General features: G+C 29.9%; 3 protein-coding genes across 4 annotated transcripts in view; all 3 read left to right on the forward strand.

Annotated features, from left to right (window-relative positions):
* rut (rutabaga) overlaps positions 1–2,449 on the forward strand; it is a 190,123-nt gene extending 187,674 nt beyond the window's left edge. The window contains exon 23 of one of the 2 annotated variants that reach the window (XM_065509887.1): positions 1,640–2,449. In XM_065509887.1, the coding sequence (XP_065365959.1) occupies positions 1,640–1,995 (356 nt within the window). In that variant the 3' untranslated portion in view covers positions 1,996–2,449. The remainder of the gene's footprint in view (positions 1–1,639) is intronic. The other variant, XM_065509888.1, reaches the window with a different exon arrangement.
* Positions 2,450–9,783: 7,334 nt separating this feature from the next.
* Positions 9,784–10,758, forward strand: LOC135958237 (antigen 5 like allergen Cul n 1-like). The gene is made up of 3 exons (XM_065509129.1): positions 9,784–9,934; positions 9,991–10,385; positions 10,450–10,758. Exons 1-3 carry the CDS (start codon positions 9,815–9,817, stop codon positions 10,703–10,705), a joined length of 771 nt encoding a protein of 256 aa, XP_065365201.1. The 5' UTR covers positions 9,784–9,814; the 3' UTR covers positions 10,706–10,758.
* A 4,476-nt stretch (positions 10,759–15,234) lies between these two features.
* Positions 15,235–16,209, forward strand: LOC135957526 (antigen 5 like allergen Cul n 1-like). The gene is made up of 3 exons (XM_065508294.1): positions 15,235–15,388; positions 15,444–15,838; positions 15,903–16,209. Exons 1-3 carry the CDS (start codon positions 15,266–15,268, stop codon positions 16,156–16,158), a joined length of 774 nt encoding a protein of 257 aa, XP_065364366.1. The 5' UTR covers positions 15,235–15,265; the 3' UTR covers positions 16,159–16,209.
* Positions 16,210–17,326: the final 1,117 nt, after the last annotated feature.

Genomic DNA, 17,326 nt, shown 5'->3' on the forward strand with positions numbered 1-17,326 from the left:
AATTGGATTTTTGTCGATTTTTTTTGATAATGTAATTTTGATAATTAAATAAAGCGCTCTATTTACAACTTTTGTATCTTTGGTGACCCCCACTGAAATTTTACACCAACAAATTTTGTAGAATATTTTAATCCTTAAATGTCCTTTTTGAAAGGACTTTTTTGATTTTATCGAAAAAAATTTCAAATTGACCCCTAAAGAGAGGTTAAGATCTTCCACAAAAATGATCTCCATAAAATTCCACAATATAACTATGACAATAAAAATTCTCTCAGATATATGTATATATGCTACTTTCGATCAAAAAATTAAAACTCTGACCCACTGTAAAAAAAATTCAGACCAGCTGGACTATATGTTTATTCTACAAAAATGATGTACTCAACATGCCCTTTCAGAATTATAGGGTCACTATTATGTTCCAATCAAAAAGTCTCAATTTGTTGGACAGTGTAATTAAAAAATGTAATTATACAATTTTTTATACTTATCTTATATATAAATAGGCCACACGTTGTTTTGTGGTACACTTTTAAGTATGTTATTGTCCACCAATATTGATGAAACATATATGGTTTAAAAGGTTTTTTTCTCTAGATGTCCACAATATCAAAAAAATATTTAAAAATTCTTTCCATAAAAGTGGTAAAATGCGTTTTAAAAGTGGTCATCGTTTTCGGTCACCAGGCGATCCTAGTACTATTAAATATAACAAAAGCTGCTTCATCTTAGTAGTACTCATAAATTCCTTTCTAATTACACCACAACATATGAGTTAGAAAACTCAACAACTGAAACCAGAAATTGGTTAACTGTTTTTTCTGTTCGAAAATCCGACCGTTTCTAGAATTAATGTAATAAACCGCAGCCACTATTTATAGACAGTGCCATCTTTATTCGAATAGCCTCTATTGTTCTTAACGGTCAAAACTAGAATACTCGAATTCTAGAGCTTTCAATGTTAATGTTAACAGATTGAACAGTTAATGTTGTCATACTTATAAACAATGTTAATAACAGCATGTTATCAACATTGTTTACAAATATAAGTTTATACTGATGGAAATGTTTGAATATTGCAAGCAACCGTTACCGACCGTCGAATTGATAAATAGCTGTGATAAAATCTGCTGGCATTAAACTGAAAAAACAACTTAGAAAAAAAATATTTAAAATTTTTATTTTGAAGCATAATTTGGTGAAGGGTATACACTAATACCCCGGTTTGCGTCGCTTTCGAAGTTGCGGCTTTTTAAAATTTCTGTGATTTCGAAGTTGCGTCGATTTTGTATCAGTTTGCGTTGCATGGCTTGGAAGTTGCGTCGTAAGTGCTCCGATTTGCATAGTTTTTGTTTCAGTTTGCGTCGCATGGCTTCGTAGTTGCGTCGTTAATATGAAAATGTTTGTATTGAAAAATCTATTTTTTCAGCAAAAATTATGGATCTAGAAACCAATTAAATGAAAATCAATACAAATGTATGGAAAGTCGTTTCGGTTTGCGTTGCTTTTATCCATACCCAATTTGCGACGCAAACCGGGGTATTAGTGTATAAGATTAATTAATTAAATATAAGTATACGCCTAGTAAACTCATTTTATATAATTAGATTAATTTCATTTTGTATGTTTATTTAAATAGGAGGTGCTGAATCTACCGGCTATATCACAGATGAGCCGGGTTTGGAAAATATTTCTCTATTAAATGAGGCCGGTTTAACCGATGCCGAAGGTGCTTTATCCGATGTCAATTCTTTATACAATGCCCCCGACGTGGACGATACATCTGTGTCAAGTCGTGCCAGTTCCAGACTATTAAGTTTAGATTCCTTAAGTGGTTTATATGATTGTGATATGGATTCAAAGCATGAAATGGCTATTGTAAATGTATCGCATAAAATAACCAGTAAATTTGGAACACCACAACAGCAGCAGCACTTGCAACACCAGCACCAGCAATCCCAACATCAACAACAACAGCAGCAACAACAAAGTTAATTAAACCTTTACTGATTACTTTACTAAATACATACACTAGTGTATTGATGATAGAGGAAGTGAGAAACTCACCCCTAAACACTACTCTATTCTCATATAATTAGAGATTAAGTTATGAAATACACTACTTTTCCTTTAGATGTATGAATGCATATATTGAAAAATAAACAACAGTAATATGAAAACCTAAACCTTAATTTAAAAAATAATGGTGTCTATTAACAACTTAATACTACTTAATTAGATGTGTATGTGTTAAATATATATTTAAAAGAAAATAATAAAAATAAATAAAGTATTTTTTGATAGCAGTATATTTACATTTAAACAAACAACAATTTATCAAAAATAAAAACATAAAAATCTTCATAAAAGGTACATAATCTTTAAGTTAGAATGACAAGTCAAAGAAATTAAATTAAACTAAACAAATATATGGGGCATTTCATGTCAAGTGAACCAACTTTTGAAATCGATGTCTTCCGATCGGGATGAAATTTGCACCAAGGTTAGCTCTATTGGATAGTAACTCAGACACAATTTTTCAACAACATCGGTCGAGAACTCTCTGAGTTATAGGGGGTAAAATTTTGACAATTTGGTCAAACAGGGGTTTTTTCTTATCCATGTAACTTATTACCTATTGTTCTTAGCAAAATGTGTCCCAAATAGTATAGATAGCTATTTCTTCGATCTTTCGAAAAAAAATATTTAAAAAAAAAAATAAAAAATTTTTAATATTTTTTTTCCGAAATCAAAAACTTTTTTGAGTTTTTTTTAAAATACGCTATTTTTTTTTATTTTTTTTTTTTTCTTAAAATAAAGTTTAGATATTTTCCTTGAACACCTACTTGGTCGCTTAGTGGGATGCGAGTGGGATATCTATCAAAATAAATATTTTGTAACTCAAAACATAAAATTTTTGACTTTTTTTGCAAAATCAAAAACTTTGTTGACTTTTTTTTTTCAAAATGGACCCTTTTTTAATCTTTTTTTTTAGGTCAAACAAAAGCTTAGATATTATCCTTGAAGACCCTTTTGGTCGCTTAGTGGGATGCGAGTGGGATATCTATCAAAATAAATATTTTTTAACTCAAGACTTACAATTTTTGACTTTTTTTTTTGCAAATACGATTTTTTTTCCAAATGGGCCCTTTTTTTAACATTTTTTTTGTAGTCAAAAGAAAGCTTAGGTCCATTCCTTTAAGATATTTTTAGTCCCTTAGTGGGATGCGAGTAGGATATCTATCAAAATAAATATTTTGTAACGCAAGACATACAATTTTTTAATTTTTTTTTGCAAAATCAAAATTTTTTTCCAATATGGGCCCTTTTTTAATTTTTTTTTTTTGCTCAAAAGAAAGCCTAGGTCCATTCCTTTAAGATATTTTTAGTCCCTTAGTGGGATGCGAGTGGGATATCTATCAAAATAAATATTTTGTAACGCAAGACATACAATTTTTTAATTTTTTTTTGCAAAATCGAAATTTTTTTCCAATATGGGACTTTTTTTTAAAATTTTTTTTTGCTCAAAAGAAAGCTTAGGTCTTTTCCTTTAAGACCTATTATGTCACTTAGGAAGATGTGAGTAGGATATCTATTAAAATAAAAATGTTGTAACTCAAGACATTCAATTATTGACTTTTTTTTGCAAATTCGAATTTTTTTTCAAAATGGGCCCTTTTTTAAAAATTTTTTTTTAGTCAAAAGAAAGCTTAGGTCCATTCCTTTAAGATATTTTAGGTCCCTTAGTGGGATACGAGTGGGATATCTATCAAAATAAATATTTTGTAACTCAAGATATACAATTTTTGATTTTTTGGCAAAATCAAAAACTTTTTTGACTTTTTTTTAAAATGGGCCCTTTTTGTAATTTTTTTTTTTGCTATAAAGAAAGCTTAGGCCTATTCCTTTAAGATGGTTTTGATCGCTTAGTGGGATGCGAGTGGGATATATATCAAAATAAATGTTTTGTAACTCAAGACATACAATTTTTGTGTTAAAACATTTATTTTGATAGATATCCCACTCGCATCCCACTAAGGGACTAAAAATATCTTAAAGGAATGGACCTAGGCTTTCTTTTGAGCAAAAAAAAAAATTAAAAAAGGGCCCATATTGGAAAAAAATTTTGATTTTGCAAAAAAAAATTAAAAAATTGTATGTCTTGCGTTACAAAATATTTATTTTGATAGATATCCTACTCGCATTCCACTAAGGGACTAAAAATATCTTAAAGGAATGGACCTAAGCTTTCTTTTGACTACAAAAAAAATTTTAAAAAAAGGGCCCATTTGGAAAAAAAATCGTATTTGCAAAAAAAAAAGTCAAAAATTGTAAGTCTTGAGTTAAAAAATATTTATTTTGATAGATATCCCACTCGCATCCCACTAAGCGACCAAAAGGGTCTTCAAGGATAATATCTAAGCTTTTGTTTGACCTAAAAAAAAAGATTAAAAAAGGGTCCATTTTGAAAAAAAAAAGTCAACAAAGTTTTTGATTTTGCAAAAAAAGTCAAAAATTTTATGTTTTGAGTTACAAAATATTTATTTTGATAGATATCCCACTCGCATCCCACTAAGCGACCTAGTAGGTGTTCAAGGAAAATATCTAAACTTTATTTTAAGAAAAAAAAAAAAATAAAAAAAAATAGCGTATTTTAAAAAAAAGTCAAAAAAGTTTTTGATTTCGGAAAAAAAATATTAAAAATTTTTTATTTTTTTTTTTAAATATTTTTTTTCGAAAGATCGAAGAAATAGCTATCTATACTATTTGGAACACATTTTGCTAAGAACAATAGGTAATAAGTTACATGGATAAGAAAAAACCCCTGTTTGACCAAATTGTCAAAATTTTACCCCCTATAACTCAGAGAGTTCTCGACCGATGTTGTTGAAAAATTGTGTCTGAGTTACTATCCAATAGAGCTAACCTTGGTGCAAATTTCATCCCGATCGGAAGACATCGATTTCAAAAGTTGGTTCACTTGACATGAAATCCCCCATATATATTATATACCTAAAATATATGTAACTCTAAAGGTAACTAAAGGCATTAAAATGCTGCTGTATACATGTAAAAACTAAGTACATATATGTATAATTAATCCAATGCTTAATTAAACTTAGTTTTGAAAAACTTAAAAAAATACAATACCCAGAACCTTAATTGAATATCACGGTTTAAAAAAAAATCATAGAAATATTTCCCAGAAAATATATAATTAGAAAACAAAATGTGGCGCTTCATGACAAAATTAAATTTTTGTTTAAAAATAAAAATAAAATTTAATTTTAAATACAAAACCCCCTCTCAATTGCTTTACTTAAACAATAATATTATGATTATTATTATGTTTTTATAATTATTTTTTACCTATTTTTTATAATTACTTAAATTAGGTTAAAAAAAATACGAAATAAATAAGTTCATGTAAATTTAAAACGCCAAGCGTTTAACTCTTTAGTTAAAAACATCAACATTTTTAATTTTTTAACATTAAACTTCCCTATTATTTGCTCATAATGCTTCCAATTATTATGAATATTTTTTATATTTAAAATTAAAAAACCTTAAGAGCTAAATGGCATTCTTTAAACTCCTTATCACAACTTTATATATCAAATAAACAAAAAAAAACATACTTATTCATGCACAATTAAATAATAAAAAAAAATGTTTTCACTACTTATTGCTGTATATAATTAATTAATAAATTAAATTAAAATACATTATTTGTTTTCTCTTGTTTTGTTTAGTTTTTAAGTCATTATAGTTTGTATTTAACAAGATGTCAAAAGAATATTAAAGTTATATTAATGCATATTATAAATACTAAGTAACACACTATTCATATGGAAAACTTAAGAATGTAAACTATTATAAAATATAATTCATAATCATGAATTTAAGTTATTACCAATAAAAACAAATACATTAAAACATGATTTAAACCTATAAATATTAAAAGAAATCAGTTTTATTTAAAAAACAAACTAAAGTTGAACACAAAAACGATAACAAAAAATTAAGAGTGAATCTTGTATACCCTTCACCAAAGTATACTTTAAAAAAATATTTAAATAATATGTTGGTGAAACAAATTCTTGTTAAAAAAAAAATTTAAAAATCGTGAAAAATCGTAAGTAGTCGTAATTTTTTGCTCATATCTCTCAAATGCCGATTCTCTCGATTTTAAATAATATTCTAAATTGAACTATAGCGGATATGTTGATGTATCAATCATGTATTTGATTTCCACTTACAGAAGGATATGACTATATCGACTCCGCTATCTATAACGATCCAGAATATATATACTTTATGGAAAAAGATACAAGTACTGTAAAGTCCGAGTTAGCTTTTAGCAAAAACAATTTGATCCAAATTTCGGTTTGCTAGGTTGTTAATATTTCAATTGTTTCTAAACGTCTGACGAACATTTTCTAGTAAAATTTTTATGGTTTGACCGATTTTACACATTTTTAACACTAACTATTTCTGATCAACAAAGAATCTTATTGGGGAAATTTTATTCTCATATTTCGATCTCTGTAGACCTTATAACATAAAGACGGACGATCATAGCTAGATCGTCTTAGAATTCATTTGTCCGATTTGTCAATTTTCAATAACAAACATTTCTTATCATTAGATAATATTTTTCGATAATTACTCCTTTGAGGCTCTATCGTGTCAGTAATAGATAAAGGTGGACGGACGACAGCACATCGATCGTCTTAGAATTTTATAAAGACTCAGAATTATATACTTTTTAGTTCTACGAGCAATATTTCTATATAATACAAACGGAATGACAAAATCAAAATATGTACTGTTGCGAGGTCGACCTGGCCCGCATTCGATGCCGGCAGAAAGAATCTACTTATAGAATTTTGTCGTGAGGAAATAAGGATAATTGTTTCTTTTATCACAGGACACTCCATCATTAGAACGATTACTGTAGAAGCTGTCGAAACGAAGAAGAGGAGGAGACTTTGTCACATCAATTCTGACACACTTGAGGGAACGTATTCTTGGAACTCCCTCCATCTTGTGTTTAGATGAGTTATCAATAATGAATTTGAGATGCATCCATTGCTTCGTCAGAGAATCTCCTTGGTTCACCTAAATATCCTTCTGTTTACTTCTTGGGTATCACAATTGGATTGGGTCCAAGTAAGCAGCTTGTTGAGTGGCTCTGCCCATGGAACCTAACCTAAGCTACTGTTGACAAAGCTGATTTATTTCTAAGTAAAATAGAAATAGCTATTGCAAATATATTCCTGAAATATTGCTTAATAGCTCATTTATTTTTTAAGATAGATAAATAAAATTATTTTATGATTCGTTTGACATATTTTTGAAAGGACGGCGGTTAACTTTGTAGTCAAAGGTAAACCATTTTGTAGTCGAGTTTTCAATCTAACACACAAAAAAACTTTCATAGCCAAGGTTACAATATATCAAACCAAAACACTTTCATTTCAATACTTCACCCCATTTTCGAGTTATGAAGGTTGATAGATAAAATTTCTTAAAAATTGCGTAATATATGGGTTGTTATTAAATATAATTTAGTTAAATTTAATTCCTTATCGGAATTAATTTAAGAAGTTATAAATGTGGGCGTAAACTTAAAATTGATAGTTTCGAAATTACTTTGAAATTTATATAGGAAATATTTTACTCATTATGTAACTGAGTTCATGACTAGTTTCAAATAGAACTGGCGAGATAACTCGAGAAACTTAATTGAAATTGGAACATTAATGAAAGTTGGTGTACTTTGACATACTGAATCTTATTTATTATTTTAGCGAGATGGATACAAAGTAAATTATCTGAAGAACAAAATAATTTTCATCTTCACTTCACAGTTGTATAAAAACTAACTTAAATATTATACATCATTATTCCCTAACTAGATGAAAAACTGCACAAACAATGAAGTTGGTTCAATCATTCTGAGTATTGTTTTAAAAACTTTAAAATGATTATTTAAATAGATGGCTTTAAGAGAAAAATCTTGATTATAAAATTTTAAAAGCAATATTTTTATCTTTAAAATTAAAGTTGTAAATTTTAGAGTTTATAAATTATGGGTAATTATGTATCTATCTACACATTTATGCAGTTTTGGAGTTTTTTTTTAATATTCAAAAAGTCATATTGATGAAACGGAAAGTGACACTTGAATGCATACAGTTTGAATACAACCCATATATTTTGGGTTGAAATATGACAGCAGAGCGTATGAGTGTTACAATTACTATTTTTCTTTAAATATTAAGTATACGCATAGAAACCCCATTTTATATGATTATACTTAGGTTTATTAATTTTATTGTTTAATATTATTTTATTCAAATAACTAGTATATCACAGATTTCAATTGGAGGCACTAAATCCACTGGCTATCTCACAGATGAGTTTGCTTTGTGACTTTTTCTTTAGCTGCTAACGAATTAAAAAAGCTCATTTTAAAAGTGTGACGCATTTTATAACCAACGGAGATATAGAATTTTGCAAAATCAAAATTTGTGATTCATAAATTTTGGTCAAATTATTTGAACATTAAGCTAAATGAAAAACATAAGATTTTGAACATTTTAAATTTTATATTGGAATTATGGAACATTAAGCGGTAGTGGCGCCAATGTATTGATTGTTCAACTCTTAAAATTTTTAATCAACTGATGCTTGTGAATTATTTAAAACATCATGTATGCATCTCTTGGTGGAAATCTGACAAACTGTAAGTTAATATTTTTACAGCTGCAATGAGTTCAATACTTTTAATTAATCTTTCTTTATTTTAATAAATTTGTAATGACGTAAAGTATATGTAAATAAAAATATTTGTTTAAATTAAAAAGTAGACGAATTAAGAAAACAGAAATACGTAAAGATAGTTAAAGACTTTATAATTACAATTATATGCAAAAACAAGTACGAGAGCTATATTCGGCCGTACCAAATCTTATATACCCTTCACCAAATTATACTTAAAAAAAACATTAAAATTAAATAGCAACTGAGCCAGAAGAATTCTGGATATATTGATGTATGAAGCGTGTATGTAAGTTATTTATATATACTTTATAGGGTCGGAAAATTATATTGCGGAAATTACAAATGGAATGACAAACTTATATATACCCTTGTCACGAAGGTGAAGGGTATAACAAGTAAGAGGCAAGATAAAAACATTTTATTTTTTTATTTACCAAATTTTGTTGAAAGATCTTCAAAATTGCGACATGCACTTTAGGCACATGGTTTACATCGACAACCAGTCAGCCAGAGGTACAGACGAATATCGTTAAATCGACTCAGCAAGTGATTATAATTCAATCGGTATACTTTAAGGTGGGCGTTGCAAATATCAGCACAAACGCCTAGTACCCTCCCCACAAAGGTGGTGTAGGGTATAAACATCGATTTATATAAGTTTCTATTGAGTAATTGTAAATATTTTGTTTAGCAATTAGTTACATTGTTTCCAATATTGACTGATTAAATCCCAAACTAAAGATGTTCGCATGTGCAGGCGATATTTCTCTCGCTATTAGCAGCTTCTGTTTTTCAAAGAGATTTCAGGCAAAGAGAATAATTCGGAGAATCTTAAGTCAATATTTCCGAACAATTTAAATATTTAAACAATACTCATTATCAATTAAAAATCATTAGTATACAGTAGATATATATATATATGACAAAATGCTAACAAATTTTGACCTATAAAAGTAAAAGCTGTTGGCTAAATCACCATCAGTTTGACTTAGATAAAACAAACTGAAATAACTTACTAAATAAAATGAATAATTTCTCAGTATTCTTGTGTTTTGTGGTTATAATTGCTGCTGTCTGTGCTACCGATTATTGCTCCAACTCAATTTGCGATAAAGGCGTTAAACATATTGCTTGTGGAAATGGTGTAAGTTTTCGTAACACACTCACAATATATACTTGATTAGTTTTAATTTCCTACAGAAATTTGATGCCTCCTGCCCTGCCGACGCTAAAATGGTTAACATTAACGATTCACTGAAAAAAATTTTAGTTGATGCTCACAATGCTAAACGTAACTTTATTGCTGGTGGTGGTGATTCCAAACTAAGTCCTGCCTGCCGTATGGCCACCATGCAATGGGATGATGAGTTGGCTGCCGTTGCTGCTTTCAATGTTAAACAGTGTAAAATGCAACATGACAAATGTCGCAACACTGATGCCTTTAAATTTTCCGGCCAGAATTTGGCCTATATAAGTTTTTACGATACTGCCAATGATACCGAAAAAATGCATCAATTCGTTGACATTTGGTTCTCTGAAGTTCAGAACACCAAACAATCGTACATTGATTCGTATCCTAATGATTATACTGGACCGTAAGTTTTAATATTATTTCGCAAAAGTTTTCCATTTTCTAACTGTGTTTCATTTTAAATGTAGAATGATTGGTCACTTCACTGTCATGGTGGCTGATCGTAATATTCGCGTTGGTTGTGCTGCCTCTAATTTCGCTGTAGCTGGTCAGGATTATAAGCTTTACTTGATTGCCTGTAATTATGCCACCACCAACGTATTAAATTTTCCATTATATGCCAGCTGCCAGAAGGCTGGTACATCTTGCACCACTGGCACCAATCCCAAATATCCCAACTTGTGCTCTGCCTCTGAACATTATGATGTGAACAAATGGTTCTAAATTAATGTGAACAAACAGTTGGAATTTGTTTTAAATAAAGAGTTTATGAAATATTTGAAGCTTTTTAAGTTAGAGTTTTTAGTTATTATTTATTTGCCTTATTTTGACTCAATGATATTTATAGAACAACATGCAGCAAAATATTTTACCCTTTTGATTAAGGATACATATAAAGTTCTAAATGTTATACAAATTTAAAAATATCTGTTTAGTGATCTAGATGGAACTGACTAAAATCTAAAACTATGACAAAACTAAGGTCCAATGCACTGAAGTTTGAAATTAAAATCTTGCTGGACAAAATTATTTGATTGCTTTGTTATATGGGTTTGAAGTCTCTGAATCCAAAAATTATGTTTTAAAATGGCTATGTAATATTTAGTTTTTTAGTTACAGAAGCATGTGTCAAATTTTATTGAAATATCTTCAAAATGGCGAACTGTATTTTGCACACAATGTTCACATGGACAACCAGCAAACGGACGGACATCGTTCAGAAAGAGATTCTGAGTTTTTATGTTTTTGTTTTTTTATTAACAAAATGATTATAAAAGTTTTTCTTTTCAATATAAAATTAAAATACAAATTATTCGGTTAATCGAATAATTTAAAATTAACCGATTATTAACCGATTAAATCTAAACCCCGATTAATTATTTGCTCGATTAACCGATTAAACCAGGAACCCGATTAATTGAATACCCTAATAAATATGTCAAAATCCTAAAAAAACTGAAAATATGGCAAACATTTTTGGAAAATAAATAAACACTTATCTATTTTAAAAGAAGTTCTTTAAACTTATTAAAAATAAACATATGTACATGATAAGAACTACTATATTTATAACAATTTCCAATAAAATTTTAAGATATTAAAGTAACCTCTATAGCTATTTATTGACATCATAAGATGCTGAGTTAGAACACAAATTTTCATATGAAAAATTGGTGCCTGCTTTACAAGAATCGGCGACCTTATCGAGAATTTCATAGATGGGGAAACCAATCATATTGATGGAAGCAAAGTTAAAAAATAAACAAATTATTGTTAAAGAAGCCATAAAGGAGTACCAATGTTGCGATCAACCATCATGACACTGAAATGGTCAATGACTATATATTCAAAATAACCAATTAACAAATGTAATAAGGGTCCTCATGTAAATGCTTAAAAGCCTCGCAAACTGTGCAATCTGTGCATTTTTACACTCTCGCAAATGAAATGTCAAAAAATGTATGGAAATTCGTTTGCACAACTCCGATAAGTTTGCGCGACAATTTAGACTCGCAAACTTGAATTTATTGAGCATTTGATGGATCAGCTGCTTTTGTTTACTTTTATTTATAAGAAATAAAAATCAAATAAAATATAAAAATTTTGTGCATGTGAAAATTGTGTAACTTAGGAACAGAATGATTGTATTAAATGACATTGTGTATGAAAACATTAACCAACAGCTAGAACATAAACAAAGTCCTCCAAACTATATATACCACCGTTTGTTCCAAAGATTTAACTTTCATTCAACATTTTAAAATTAAAATTTATACAATTTGAAAAAAAATTATTAAAGCTTTTGTTGAATTTATGTATTTTTATTTGACAAATATAAATTTTCTGTATAAACTTGCACAAAATTGAAAAGGTGGGTTCATGAAACATGTCGCGCAAATTTGCCCATTTGCACAAATGGGAAACTTAAGCGTTTAAATGAGTACCCTTAATATACATATTTAATTTAAATCTAAAATTTCCTGACCGAAATAATCACTAGGATATTCAGAATAACTGACTGTTCGAAATCCTCCTTTTTTTCAAATTTTTAGCTTTTATTTTGAAACATTTGTACAATACAAATTTATTCAAAGTATTGGCCATTGTTAGCTATGACCTTTTCCCATCTTTCTGGCAACATATGGCTTCTGCGCCAAAAGAATTGCTTATCTTTTGAGGCAAAGAACGAAACAAGCAAATTTCGGATACTCTGTACTGAAGTGAAACGTATCTCAGAGAGAGTGATCTGCATATATCGAACGGGGAAAAATCTAGACTATAAGGCAAAACTTTCAAACACCTTCTTTCTAAATACATAGTTTTTAACAGGTAAATGCAACTTGTGGCCGAGCGTTGTCATGATTTTTGGCCAATGCTCGCTTCAAACGAATCACTTGCGTTCGGTACAGGTTCCCTGTGATGGTCTGGCCAGATTTCAGCAGCTCATAACATACCCTTTTGGTCCCACCATATACAGAGCATTACATTAGCGCCATGTGTATTTGGCTTTGGTATCGATTCGGCTGGTTGACTGGGATTCACGTACGATTTAACCATTCTTCAGGTTATCGTAATGGATTAGCGCAAGTAATGATTCAGTGCAAAAATTATTTTCTTTTATAGCGTTCCTTTTAGGATATGCAAAATTGTCTTTCAAAGACTCGCGACATCAATATGTATGGTACCCAAATTCGCCGCTTTTAATGATTGAGTAGCTCCCAATGATTTTGTAAGCTGTTATTGAGTTTGACAACAATCTTCATGCAGTAATGCCTTCAATTTTTGGTTTTTAAACTTTTTTGTCTGACGTGTCAAAATCATCACTTCTGAACCGCGCAAACCATTCAGTATACTTAGATAATAACATATAATAACCATAAAATGAGAACAATATAAAAAGATGTAATTTCTATACACTATACCATTTCTGAGTCAATGTCCGTCCGCCTGGCTGGCTGTCCATGTAAACGGTCTATAATTAGTTATATCTCCCATATAAAACCGCTTCCGAAAATCTCTTTAAAGTGTATAAATATCCTGGTATACACAAAAAATTCAACATAAATAATTTTCATATAGACATAAATCAAAATACCTAATTTCATGATGATCGGACTATAATTGGTCATAGCTCTCATATAAAGTCCAATTCCGAAAATCACTAACGAATATAAATTATTGAAATTTTAAAAGAAACAAGTTTTTGCTCATTTATTTAGTGTAGGGTATTATATGGTTGGGCTTAAACGACCATACTTCTTACTTCTTTATCATGGAAATGATTGCATTCTTAAACGCTAGAAACATATACCTATATGAAGCTGCAATCATTGATAACAGTAACATAATAGGTAGCGTCAGTCATATGAATGATAACAATAGTTTTAAAATTGTTTAAAAACATATAATCATTTAAAAACAAGTAAGAGAGCTATATTCGTCTGTGCCGAATGTTATATACCCTTCACCAAATTATACTTTAAAATAAAAATTTTAAATATTTTTTTAGTTAAACAAAATTTAAATTTTTTTCCAAAGTTGTATTTTTCGAAATTGTTTTTTTTTAATTTTTTAAGTTTTTTTTTTAATATTTAGTAAAAAAAAATTTTCGGATAAAAAAAAATTGGGTTAAAAAATATTTTTTCCGATTTTGACCCATTGTAGGTCCAACTTGCTATGGTCTTATATACGTCGTTTCAAATACAGATATAGGTCAAAAATAGGTAAAAAATAGAGGTTGTCCTGGTTTTTTCTTTATATCTCAGCCATTTGTGGACCTCTTTCTCGATTTTAAATAGCAACCGAGCCGGAAGAATTTCGGAGATATTGATGTATAACTCGTGTATATAAGTTATTTGGGGTCTTCGAAAAGTTGATATCAACACACAGACGGACATGGCTATATCGACTCCGCTATCTATAACGATCCAGAATATATATACTTTGTAGGGTCGCAAATGAAAAATGTAGAAATTACAAACAGAATGACAAACTTATATATGTATACCCTTGCTACTCATGGTGAAGGGTGTAAAAAGTACCAATATTCGGCTGTGCTGAATCGTATATACCCTTCACCTATGTATACATACTTTACAGAAAAAATTAAAAAATATTTTTAGTATACAAAACTTTTGATGAGCAAAATATTAGAGAATAAAAATTTTGGTTGAAAATAAAAGAAATTGGTTAAAAAAATTAGTGAAAACAAAAAATTGAGTGAAAAAATTGTTGGTGTAAAACTCGTGGTATTTATGTATCAATCATGTATGTAAGTTATTTGGTATCTTCGAAAAGTTGATTTCAAAATACAGACGGACAAGGCTATATTGACTCCGTTATCTATAACGATCCAGAATATATATACCAATGAAATACATATGTCTTGTGATCTTATCACAATTATATTTTTTGCTCTGTGTGTAAATTCACTTATTTGCCATAATATTCAATATCAACTGATAATATCCCAAAATGAAGACGTTCGCATATACAGGTGATATTTCTCTCATTATAAACAGCCAAGAGATTTGATAAAAACAAAGAAATTCGTAGAATCTTAAATCAACATTTAGAAATAATTTAAATAATAAGAGAAGTATAAACACACTGCCATTATCTATAAAAAAAGAAAAACACTTGTATCTACTCGTTTTACAAAAACTATATATAATATGTAATTAAAAATGCAAACAAATTTCATACTATAAAAGCCAAAGCTCTTGGCCAAATCACTATCAGTTTGTCTTAGATAAAACAAACTGCAAAAACTTACTAAATAAAATGAATAATTTCTCAGTATTTTTGAGTTTTATGGCAACAATTGCCTTAGCCTGTGCTACCGATTATTGTTCCAACTCAATTTGCGGAAAAGATGTTAAACATATTGCTTGCGGAAATAATGGGGTAAGTTTTCTTACAAACATACAATATATTGTTAATTAGCTTCAATTTCATATAGAAATTTGATGCCTCTTGTTCCGGGGATGCTAAAATGGTTAACATTAACGATTCACTGAAAAAACTTATAGTTGATGCACACAATGCTAAACGTAACTTCATTGCCGGTGGTGGTGATTCCAAACTAAGTCCTGCTTGCCGCATGCCCACCATGCAGTGGGATAATGAATTGGCAGCCGTTGCTGCTTACAATGTTAAACAATGTAAAATGGCTCACGATAAATGCCACAATACTGATGCCTTCAAAAGCTCCGGACAAAATCTGGCCTGGATGGGCTACTTTGGTGCTGCCAATGATGCTGAAAAATTGAATCAAGCCGTTGAAATGTGGTACTCTGAAGTTAAGGACACCAAACAATCGCATATTGATTCGTATCCTAATGGTTATAGTGGACCGTAAGTTTTAATATTATTTTACACGAGTTTTGCAATTCCTAAATGTATTTCATTTGAAATTTAGTACCATTGGTCACTTCACTGTCATGATGGCTGATCGTAATATTCGCGTTGGTTGTGCTGCCTCGACTTACTCTCCAGCTGGTCAACCTTATAAGGCTTATTTGGTTGCCTGTAACTACGCCACCACTAACATGATAAATTTCCCCATCTATGCTAGCTGCAAGAAGGCTGGTGCCTCTTGCACCACTGGCACCAATTCGAAATATCCCAACTTGTGCTCTGCTTCTGAACATTATGATGTGAACAAATGGTTCTAAATTGAGGTGAAGCAATTGAAATTTTTTTCAAAATAAATAGTTTCTGAAATAGTTAATGCTTTTTATTGAAAAACAGACGCTGCTAATTTTTAAACCCTACACCACCATAGTGGGGAGGCTATATTGGGTTAGTGCTGATGTTTGTAACATGCTAAAATATTGTCCCAACACCCACCTTAAATTATACCAATCTTCTCAGAATCAATCTGAGTCGATTAAGCGATGTCCGTCCGTCCGTCCTTGTAAACCTTGTAATCAAAGTACAGCACTGTGGTTCCAAATCAAAATCTAGGTGGACAAAATTATGAAAATCGGTATCTTCAGAATTTGGAAAAACTAAGTTTTTTCGGAAGCTGACAATCTGCTCTCCTCCAATACAAATGGGTTTTTCAATTGGACATTTCGTTTTCTCGACAGAAGCGCCAGAAGTTCAACAAATTTTGAATCATATTTTCGTTAATTATACCCTTCACCTTCGTGAGAAGGGTATATATAAGTTTGTCATTCCGTTTGTAATTTCTACATTTTTCATTTCCGACCCTATAAAGTATATATATTCTGGATCCTTATAGATAGCGGAGTCGATTAGGTCATGTCCGTCTGTCTGTCTGTCTGTCCGTCTGTTAAAATCAATTTTCTGAAGACCCCAGATATCTTCGGGATCCAAATCTTCAATAATTCTGTCAGACATGCTTTCGAGAATTTTGCTATTTAAAATCAGCAAAATCGGTCCACATATGGCTGAGATATGAGGAAAAAACCAGGACAACCTCTATTTTTGACCTATTTTTGACCTATATCTGGATTACTAAGACATTAATATAGACAATATGGATATCTAATGATAGATATTTCAAGGACATTTGCAACGACGTATATAAGACCATAGTAAGATGGACCTACAATGGGTCAAAATCGGAAAATTTTTTAACCCGAATTTTTTTTTCACAAAAAAAATTGAAAAAACAAAAAAAAAATTTTTAAATTTAAAAAAAAAAAATTTAAGAAATTTAAAATAACAATTGAAAAAATTTTTCGACATTAATTTTCTGACATTAGGGTGGTACATTAGGGTTGTAGAAACAAAGATCTGGTGGATAAATACTAGAACGGGATACTTGAGGTCAATTGCCCTTAGAGCAAAACATTGGTTTTTCCGAGACAAAAA

The sequence above is a fragment of the Calliphora vicina genome, chromosome 4, assembly GCF_958450345.1.
Source record: "Calliphora vicina chromosome 4, idCalVici1.1, whole genome shotgun sequence".
Lineage (NCBI taxonomy): Eukaryota > Metazoa > Arthropoda > Insecta > Diptera > Calliphoridae > Calliphora > Calliphora vicina.